Genomic DNA, 11,044 nt, shown 5'->3' on the forward strand with positions numbered 1-11,044 from the left:
GAGAGAGAGAGAGAGAGAGAGAGAGAGAGAGAGAGAGGAGAGAGAGAGAGAGGAGAGAGAGAGGAGAGAGAGAGAGAGAGAGAGAGAGAGAGAGAGAGAGAGAGAGAGAAGAGAGAGAGAGAGAGAGAGAGAGAGAGAGAGAGAGAGAGAGAGAGGACCTCCTCCTCTCAGAAGGAGGTGTGACTCCACCGAGGCAGCAGCTCCAAAGTAATAGATTACTCCACAGCCTGCAGACCGGCTTCTCCTCCAGATGTGTTTCCTGACTGGCTGATCCGGCTCCTGATTGGCCGCCTGCTGCAGTTTGATTGGACGTGTACCTGTTACTTGGAGCCCACCTGGTCGACCCCCCCCCCCCCACCCTCCTCCTCCACCTCCTTCTCCACCCGCCTCAGGATGAGTGGAGTCGGGGAGGTGGTGTGTGAAGGCCTGGCTGAGGAAGTCTCCGCCAGAGAAGAAGCTGCGGCGCTACGTGAGTCACACACGCACAGACACACACACACACACACACACACACACACACACACACACACACACCGTCCAAGTGGAAACCAGGGGAAAACGCAACTTTTTGAAAATGAAGTCCTCGTCCTTTTCATAGGAAACGGAGGGAAAACACAACTTTAGAAAACAATCTGATAGCACAACTTTTTGAAAATGGTCTGAATCCGTTTCCATGGAAACAGGGTGAAAGGTAGTTTTATTTTGGCAGTCGCTGTAATAACAATCCAACTCGGTGCTTTTATTTTGTCAGTCACCATCATCATAATCCAACTTGGTGCTTTTATTTTGACAGTCGCCATAATAACAATCCAACTTGGTGCTTTTATTTTGACCGTCACTATAACAATCCAACTTGGTGCTTTTATTTTTGACAGTCACCGTAATAACAATCCAACTTGGTGCTTTTATTTTTGACAGTCACTATAACTATCCAACTTGGTGCTTTTATTGTGACAGTCACTCTAACGATCCAACTTGGTGCTTTTATTGTGACAGTCACTATAACAATCCAACTTGGTGCTTTTATTTTGACAGTCACCGTAATAACAATCCAACTTGGTGCTTTTATTTTGACAGTCACTATAACTATCCAACTTGGTGCTTTTATTGTGACAGTCACTATAACGATCCAACTTGGTGCTTTTATTGTGGACAGTCACTATAACAATCCAACTTGGTGCTTTTATTTTTGACAGTCACCGTAATAACAATCCAACTTGGTGCTTTTATTTTGACAGTCACCATCATAATAATTCAAATTGGTTTGAAACTTTGATACTAGTACTAGTATTGAGCTCGATACCAATACTAGTATTGACTTTGATACCGATGCTAGTATTGGGCTCGATGCCAATACTAGTGTTGGGGCTCAATACCAATACTAGTATTGGGTTCGATACCGATACTAGTATTGGGCTCGATACCAATACTTGTATTGACTTTAATACTAATACTAGTATTGGGCTCGATACCGATACTAGTATTGGGCTCGATACCAATACTTGTATTGACTTTAATACTAATACTAGTATTGGGCTCGATACCGATACTAGTATTGGGCTTGACACCGATACTAGTATTGGGCTCGATGCCAATACTAGTATTGGGTCCGATGCCAGTATTGGGTATGATACTGATGCCAGTACTCTGTCCGATACTACAAGGAGTACTAGTAATGGTAATAGCTCCCTGATACAACCCATTGAGCAGCAGGTCCTCCTGAAGACCCCCCACGGTTCGGGGTCAGTGAGAAAGTCACGGTTGAGTCTGCGATCATAAAGTTGGCCGAGGTTCCCGTCAGAATCTCTCCACGGGTCCAGACACTCAGACTCTTCGTCCAAACGACCGGACGAAGAGCGACGGACAAAGATGGAGGAAGCGAACGGCGGAACGTTGCCCTTCAGGTCTGGTGGGGATTGTGGGTCCAGAGCCGGATGGAGGAAGTGGTATTTTCAATCCATTGTTCCTACTTCCTGTCGGGGGTCAGAGGTCAACGGGGGAAACAGACGTCTTCTCGTTGTGCCTTTCAGAAGAACCGACAAGTATTTTAATTAACGGACAAACGACTTCCTGATCGATGTCCGGAATAGAAGAGTCGTTCCTAAACACGACGTCCCCGACCGCCACTTCCTGTTCGGACACTTCCTGTTCGGACACTTCCTGTTCGGACACTAGGAGACAGAAGTCTGTTTGGGGAGGCGGGACAGAGGGAAACCCCCCCCCCCCGGCGGGATTTCAACCGCAGCGCGTTCTGATGGCGTCAACAAGCGAGAGCCTGGCAGGAGTCAAAGGCTCAAACTGGACATTTAAGAAACATTGATTAGAAAAACAGGTTTTGCAATGAAACGGTGCGATTGTCGAAACTATCGAAGAGTCATGGCGGGGTGGTGGACTCGCCCCGTAACGCCGGACGGCGTTCATGTTCAGCATTCACGTTCAGCGGAGTGGAAAGCAGAACGAGGTCCGGCCAAAGTCTAAAGTCCTTTTGTCTTTTAAACATTACATGATCCCAACAGAACAGAACAGAACAGAACAGAACAGAACAGAACAGAACAGAACAGAACAGAACAGAACAGAACAAAAACCACTGAAACATCTTAAAGTAAGTCAGTCCTGAACTCATTTCAGGTAAATGTAGTTTATATAGTTTTTATCTTGTTTCGTATTCCTTTACGCGTTCTGCTGCTCGTGTGGCCCCCGGTGGCCGGCCCCGGTACTGCAATGGTTAATTAGCTGGTTTTGCTACAATCTGGCACATTTGCAATTTATGTAAAATTTTTAATTTAATTAAATTTAATTACACCGATGCCGAGTATCAGGTCCAAACTTACAGAGTAATCGGATACATTACGTGACGTCCTCCGTCGGCGATGTCGCCAGCGCGAGAGAGCAGGACCGAACGCCGTAAGTAGGACGGACGGTAAATTAAAACCCTTCGTGTTTCCTGGTCTCTCCTCAGGCCTGGAAGCGGCGCTGGTTCGTCCTGCGGAGCGGAAGACTGAGCGGCGAGCCGGACGTCCTACAGTACTACAAGAACCAGCAGGCGCGGCGGCCGATCAGGACCATCAACCTCAACCTGTGTGAGCAGGTAAAGAAGGCGGGGACATGGGTGGAGACGTGGGTGGGGACATGGGCGGGGGCATGGGCAGATTCAAACCCTGGGACGGTAGAGGGTAGTGAGTCAGACCCTGGTTCTGGTAGGGGGTAGGGACTCAAACTTGGTTCTGGTAGGAGGTAAGGACTAAAACCCTGGTTCTGGTAGGGGGTAGGGACTCAAACCCTGGTTCTAGTAGAGGGTAGGGACTCAAACCCTGGTTCTGGTAGGGGGTAGGGACTCAAACAATGGCTCAAGTAGAGGGTAGGGATTCAAACCTTGGTTCAGGGGAGGGGTAGGGGTTCAGACCCTGGTTCTGGTAGGGATAGGGACTCAAACCCTGGTTCTGGTAGGGGGTAGGGACTCAAACTCTGGTTCTGGTAGGGATGCCACAACGGGTTCAGGTAAGGATTGTCCTTGCAGCTCAGTAGATCCATCGGCAGCAGACTGACGGTCCAGAGCCAGTGGGGTCAGCAGCTCCTGGACGGACTCGGTGGTTCGGTTCACACTTTAGGATTCGCCACCTGTGATTGGATCAGTGGAAAAGCACGTTAACGGCACGTCCCCGTGTGTCCCCGTGTGTCCCCGTGTGTCCCCCAGGTGGACGCCGGTCTCTCCTTCACCAAGAAAGAGCTGGAGAGCAGCTTTGTCTTTGACCTGAGGACGGAGGAGAGGACCTGGTACCTGGTGGCCGAGTCCGAGGAGGACATGAACCGCTGGGTGACGTCCATCTGCCTGCTGTGTGGCTTCAACCCTACCGACGAGGGTAAGGCGGGATCCACTCGCCCTGACGTGCCACAAGTACAATAGTGTCCAGTACGCACTATGTATACTGGAGAGTATTACCTCAGGGAACGAGCTCACTGCTAATGAGGGTATCAGTCAGGCTGTAGTTGTGTTTAGCATGTAGCATTGCTGGTGTGTGAGAACCAAACCTCTTTAGCAGGTAGCCTGTAGCATGTAGCATGTACCCTGTAGCATGTACCCTGTAGCATGTAGCATGGAGCATGTACGCTGTAGCCTGTATGCTGTAGCCTATAGCCTATAGCATGTAGCATGTAGCATGTAGTATGTAGCATGTAGCATGTATGCTGTAGCATGTACCCTGAAGCATGTAGTATGTAGCATGTAGTATGTAGCACGTACGCTGTAGCATGTACGCTGTAGCATGTAGTATGTAGCATGTAGTATGTAGCATGTACGCTGTAGCATGTAGTATGTAGCATGTACGCTGTAGCATGTAGCCTGTAGCATGTAGTATGTAGCATGTACGCTGTAGCATGTAGTATGTAGCATGTACGCTGTAGCATGTAGTATGTAGCATGTACGCTGTAGCATGTAGCCTGTAGCATGTAGCATGTAGCATGTAGCATGTAGCCTGTAGCATGTAGCATGTAGCATGTATGCTGTAGCATGTAGCATGTACGCTGTAGCCTGTAGCATGTAGCATGTACGCTGTAGCATGTAGCCTCTAGCATGTAGCATGTAGCAAGAAACAGTTTATCAGAAGGTCTTTAAACTCCGTCTCCAAACTTCACAGTTCCAGTCAGACCTCCTGCCTCCTCCTCCTCCTCCTCCTCCTCCCCCGCCTCCATCCCCGCATCCGTCAGCGCCACCGCTGCCGCCGTCGCCGCGGTGACGGGTTCAGTCCCGCCCCCTTACGACCCGGTGAGCGTGCGGCGCCTGGAGCCGGATGGCGGCGTGGAGGAAGACTACCTGTGGCTGTCGCACTGCCAGAGTCACATGAGGTGAGGAAACAACCAGTCACAGTTCTCATCCACTGTTTCCATGGCGACACAGGGAGCGCCACGTTTCCATGACGACTGAGCGCAACTTTCGCCGGTAGCATCATGTTTACATGGCGGCAACTGGGAACGACACCTCCTGGTGTTGGTAGGAGTGTTTAGGCTGCAGTTCCTTTGTTCAGCCACTAGGAGGCCATGAGGGCGAGAAACACTGTTTCACGTATTTCTTTCCTCGGAATCATGAGATAATTATCTAGTTAACGCTGAAAAACAATCACTGCGTTTTCTTTATGTCAATGTTTGTGGAACGGAAAACTATGTTGTTTATTTCGAGATGTGAGACAAAGAGGAAGTGAGACAAAGACGATGGGAGACAAAGGCGAAGTGAGACAAAGAGGAAGTGAGACAAAGAGGAAGTGAGACAAAGAGGAAGTGAGACAAGGAGGAAGTGAGACAAAGGCGAAGTGAGACAAAGAGGAAGTGAGACAAAGAGGAAGTGAGACAAAGAGGAAGTGAGACAAGGAGGAAGTGAGACAAAGGCGATGGGAGACAAAGACGAAGCGTTTCTGAAGTTAGGTTAAGAAACGTTTCGTCCTCCGCACTGAAGAAACTGTCAGTGTTTTACCTCTCTCTCTATCTCTCTCTCTCTCTCTCTCTCTCTCTCTGTGTCTGTCTGTCTGTCTGTCTGTCTGTCTCTCTCTCTCTGTGTCTCTCTGTCTGTCTGTCTGTCTGTCTGTCTCTCTCTCTCTCTCTCTCTCTCTCTCTCTCTCTCTCTCTCTCCAGACCTCCTCTGGGTTCCTCCGCCTCCCTGGAAGCCGACTCCAACGACCACCTCTCCGCTCCTCCGTCCACCACCTCCTCCTCTTCCTCCTCCTCGTCTTCTCCTTCCCTCCCGGCGGCGCCGCCGTCCTCCTGCCCGTCCTACAGGACGGCGCCTTGGACGGCGGCGGCGGCGGTGATGCCGACCCCCCTCGGCCGGTCGCCGGACGCCGGCGTGTCGCCGGCGCCCCAGAGGCGAGGGGCCGTCCGTCCCCGCTGCCACCCGTCCCCTCACCCCAGGAAGCACTCCTTGGACTTCCACCTGCGTCCCGTCGCCATACCTCTCGGCGGCGCCGCGCGCTCCGCCGCGACCGGCTACCAGATCCCCCGGCCGGCCTCCACGCTTCACCCGCCGGGGCCCCGCCGGGTGTCGTCCACCCCCAGCGTGGACTCCCTGACCCCGTCGGAGCGCCACGCCGCCGCCGCCACGCCTCCGCCGCCGCGGCCGCCCAAGCCCTCGGCCGCCGCGCCCCCGGGAGGGAGCTCGGCCCCCCCGGGCACGAGTCCCACCGCGCTCCCCCGGAGCCTCTCGGAGCCGGAGAGGAGGGACGACGGGGACGGGGATGGAGACGGTGGACGTCTTCCCAGAAGCATCGCCATGACAACGCCGGGGCAAACAAGTAAAGCAGCCGGTCGGTCGGTCGTCGGTGGCGGAAACACACCGCCAGTGTGCTAGAGGAAGTGAGACAAAGAGGAAGTGAGACAAAGAGGAAGTGAGACAAAGAGGAAGTGAGAAAAAGAGGAAGTGAGACAAAGAGGAAGTGAGACAAACATGAAGTGAGACAAATGCGAAGTGAGACAAACATGAAGTGAGACAAAGGCGAAGTGAGACAAAGAGGAAGTGAGACAAAGATGAAGTGAGACAAAGATGAAGTGAGACAAAGGCGAAGTGAGACAAAGGCGAAGTGAGACAAAGATGAAGTGAGACAAAGAGGAAGTGAGACAAAGAGGAAGTGAGACAAAGGCGAAGTGAGACAAAGGCGAAGTGAGACAAAGATGAAGTGAGACAAAGATGAAGTGAGACAAAGATGAAGTGAGACAAAGATGAAGTGAGACAAAGATGAAGTGAGACAAAGATGAAGTGAGACAAAGATGAAGTGAGACAAAGGCGAAGTGAGACAAAGGCGAAGTGAGACGAAGAGGAAGTGAGACAAAGGCGAAGTGAGACAAAGAGGAAGTGAGACAAAGACGAAAGAGTGGCCCAGTAGCCACAGTAGCTGGCCGACGCCCAGTCCATGGGGAGGGGCAACTTTTTGAAAAACGGCCACTTTTATCGCCTCGTTATTTCAGCTCAAAATTCCTCATAGAACTTTAGTTTGAAATGAAAGTAGCAGCCACAGGCGTTCCGCCCATAAACACTCTTCTAATGTCATTGGCATTAATTTGAAATTCCGGACGACTTCCTGTCTCGTCTTCACGACTTCCGAGAACAAAGCGAATGTCCAGAATGTTGAAATAGAGAAAGTAAATGTTCTTCCAGAATAACGGTCCCGTCTCGGAGCGCCGTGTCACAAACAAACCTTCTAAAGTCTTTCTGGGCGGATTTCTGGTCTTTGGGATTAATCAGCAGCTAAGACGCTTTAATCTGAAGGGCGGAAACAATCCGGACCTGTTTGCAGCATCACAACTTAAACTGCGTTTAACTCGGAGTTGTGAGGCAGGAAATCCATTCCACAGTTTGCAGCCAGCAAGGAGGCTAGGGAAGTTAGCATTGTGGCTAGCTTACCGTTCAACGTGTTTCAAGGTAGGTTAGGATTAGGGTTAGGTTAGGTTAGGTTAGGTTAGGGGTAGGTTAGGATGAGGGTTAGGTTAGGGTTAGGTTAGGGTAGGGTTAGGTTAGGTTAGGTTAGGATGAGGGTTTGTTTAGGATTAGGGTTGGGGTAAGGTTAGGTTAGAGTTAGGGTAGGATTAGCATTTGGTTAGGGTTAGGTCAGGATTAGGGTTAGGTTAGAGATAGGTTAGGATTAGGGTTAGGTTAGGGTTAGGTTAGGATTAGGGTTAGGTTAGGGTTAGGTTAGGATTAGGGTTTGGTTAGGATTATGGTTAAATTAGGATTAGGGTGTGGTTAGGATTAGGGTTAAATTAGGGTTAGGGTGTGGTTAGGATTAGGGTTAAATTAGGGTTAGGGTTAGGGTTAGGGTTAGGGTTTGGGTTAGGGTAGGTTGAGGTTTAGTTTAGGGTTATTTGGAATTTCACCATTCAGTGTTAGCTCCGCCTCCTTCTCTCTCTGGGTCTCAGAAGACGACGCCCACTTCCTGTCTGGACTTTGTGTTGCAGGTCCCGAGTCGCTCCAGGTCCCGCGGCCGCTGTCCGCCAGAGCTAGCATGTTTGAGTTCAGCGAGAGCTTCAACAGCTACTTCGTGAGTAACTCACGTCTTCCCTACGTCACCTTTCCTGTAATACTCAGTATGACACCACATCACTCCTCCTCCCTGCACTCTGTGGAATCACAATTACAAAATAAAAGCATCCGACTCCAAGGGTTAGCGTTAGCAGTGCTGCCGCGGCTCATTGTCCTCGCCGCTAATTTATAGCTAATATACGTCACTACATGGTGACATATATTTCTTTATGGAAATAAATCATAATCACAATTATGTCTTTTAATTTGGAACAAAGCTCTCCGGCTAAATATATAAAAATATCTTTAAAAAATTAACTTAATTTAATAGTTTGTTTTCCGTTTGTTGGGTTGTTTTTATTATTGTTTTTATGCAAGTTTATAGAGACCTCTCTCTCTCTCTCTCTCTCTCTCTCTCTGTCTCTCTCTGTCTCTGTCTGTCTCTGTCTGTCTCTGTCTCTCTCTCTCTCTCTCTCTGTCTGTCTCTGTCTCTGTCTCTGTCTCTGTCTCTCTCTGTCTCTGTCTCTCTGTCTCTATCTCTCTCTGTCTCTCTCTCTCTCTGTGTGTCTGTCTCTGTCTCTCTGTCTCTATCTCTCTCTGTCTCTCTCTCTCTCTCTCTCTCTCTCTCTCTCTGTCTCTCTCTCTCTCTCTCTGTCTCTCTCTCTCTTGTCTCTCTCTCTCTCTCTCTCTCTCTGTCTCTCTCTCTCTCTCTCTCTCTCTGTCTCTCTCTCTCTCTCTCTGTCTCTCTCTCTCTCTGTCTCTCTGTCTCTCTCTCTCTGTCTCTCTCTCTGTCTCTCCCTCTCTCTGTCTCTCTCTCTCACTCTCTCTCTCTCTCTCTGTCTCTCTCTCTCTGTCTCTCTGTCTCTCTCTCTCTCTCTCTCTCTGTCTCTGTCTCTCTCTCTCTCTCTGTCTCTCTCTCTCTCTCTCTCTCTCTCTCTCTCTCTCTCTCTCTCCCCCCCTCTCTCTCTCAGTTTAATAAAGGGATGGTACCTCTGGGCAGCGTTTGCTCCGAAGACGACGTGGATGAAAACTACGTTTCCATGAGCGCCGCCACCACCGAGCCGCCGCTAGCGCCGCGGTGGGTCCAACGACACGGAAGAACGCGTTCTCTAGAACCCCGTGTGTGAACGTGTGAATCCGCTGTAGTTCTATACTAGAACATGGAACATGAAAGGACGTCCCAGGACGTTCTAGAACTCACAGACATGTTCTGACAGGTTCTCTGACTCACGTTCTAGATCACTGCTACACTGGAGAACGTCCACAGTCTAGAACTCTGACAACATGTAGAGTCTCACTTTTATTCTCTCCCAACTTTGACATATTTCATATTTTCTAACATAGAACTCTGAAAATCTAGAAGTTTCATAAATACAACTTGTACACATGCTTGATCAAATTCTAGAACTCTCCCATCTCATGGAACTCTCACACATTAAAGAACCATCAGAAGTCCCTAAACTATTTCTAGAACTCCCACATGTTTTAAACTATCACACTTTCTAGAACACTGACACATTCTGGAATTCTAAAAGTTCCTAGAATTCTAATCAGATTCTAGAATTTTAAACGTTCCTAGAATTCTAACAGATTCTAGAATCCCAAAAGTTCCTAGAACAGATTCTAGAATTCTAAAAGTTCCTAGAATTCTAAACAGATTCTAGAAATCTAGAAGCCCCTAGAATTCTAAAAGTTCCTAGAATTCTAAACAGATTCTAGAAATCTAGAAGCCCCTAGAATTCTAAACAGATTCTAGAATTCTAAAACCCCCTAGAATTCTAAAAGTTCCTAGAATTCTAACAGATTCTGGAATCCTGATATATTCCCGAATTCTATAAATTCCTAGAATTCTAAACAGATTCTAGAACTCTAAAAGCTCCTAGAATTCTAAAAGGTCCTAGAATTCTAAACAAATTCTAGAATTCTAAAACCCCCTAGAATTCTAAAAGTTCCTAGAATTCTAACAGATTCTGGAATCCTGATATATTCCCGAATTCTATAAGTTCCTAGAATTCTAAACAGATTCTAGAACTCTAAAAGCTCCTAGAATTCTAAAAGTTCCTAGAATTCTAACAGATTCTGGAATTCTGATATATTCTAGAATTCTAAAAGTTCCTAAAATTCTAACAGATTCTAGAATTCTAGAAGCTCCTAGAAATGTGGACGCGACCAAACATGGCCGCCGTTCTGCTAACGCGTCGTCGGTCCACGACGCCATGAACAGGAAGTGAACTTCTGGGTTCCCACAGGGTTCCTCCTCCACCTCCTCCACCTCCTCCTCCGCCCGACGCCTCGGTCCGAGACGGCAGCTACGTCCCCATGTCCCCCTCCGTGTCCCCCCCGGCGGGGGACACGGCGGCCCTGGGACGCCAGGTGCCCCCTCCGGCCCACATGGGCTTCCGTCCCTCCGCCGGGCGGGGGGGCGGGGCGGAGGCCACGCCCCCTCCCGTCCACCGCAACCTCAAACCTCAACGCAAAGGTCGGAGCGGCAGACGCCTCACCTGCCTTTCATCTCCTCTCATGGTAGCTTGACGTCGTTTGGTGTTCAGTTGTCGTCTTCTCATGGGCGTTGTTTGTTGTTGTTGTTGTTTGTTGTTTGTTGTTGACGTTGCGCGGCAGCAGGAGTGTGTGGCGACCAGCCTGCAGAGAGAAACGACGGCAAGGCGGCTGGAGACGTCGTACACAAAACAAGAGGTACAGACTCTCCAGGGAACTTTTTCTATCTGGAGACTCTTTTGTCTGTTTGGAATCGTTTTCTGTTTCGCTTTCACCCACTTGTGTGAAGTTTTAGATGGATATCTATATATATATATCTACACATATATATCTAGCTAGATATATACATCTATCTACACATATCTATCTAGATAGATAGATAGATAGATGGATAGATATTTGGATATCTATCTATCTATCTATCTCGATAGACATCTATGTATCTATTTATATAGATAGATATCTATCTACAAATAGATATCTATCTAGATAGATAGATAGATAGATAGATAGATAGATAGATAGATAGATATCTACACACAAATAGAT

The 11,044-nt window shown here is 48.7% G+C and overlaps 1 protein-coding gene across 1 annotated transcript in view; it reads left to right on the forward strand.

The window, feature by feature from the left end:
• The first annotated feature begins 204 nt into the window (after positions 1–204).
• Positions 205–11,044, forward strand: part of LOC308147088 (GRB2-associated-binding protein 1-like) — a 15,893-nt gene continuing 5,053 nt past the window's right edge. The window contains 10 exon segments of the mRNA XM_080519162.1: positions 205–426; positions 428–469; positions 2,960–3,088; positions 3,695–3,860; positions 4,635–4,842; positions 5,623–6,278; positions 7,936–8,018; positions 8,971–9,077; positions 10,249–10,478; positions 10,622–10,693. Of these exon segments, the coding sequence (XP_080375288.1) occupies positions 394–426; positions 428–469; positions 2,960–3,088; positions 3,695–3,860; positions 4,635–4,842; positions 5,623–6,278; positions 7,936–8,018; positions 8,971–9,077; positions 10,249–10,478; positions 10,622–10,693 (1,726 nt within the window). The 5' untranslated portion in view covers positions 205–393.

The sequence above is a fragment of the Blennius ocellaris genome (genome assembly GCF_963422515.1).
Source record: "Blennius ocellaris genome assembly, chromosome: 23".
Lineage (NCBI taxonomy): Eukaryota > Metazoa > Chordata > Actinopteri > Blenniiformes > Blenniidae > Blennius > Blennius ocellaris.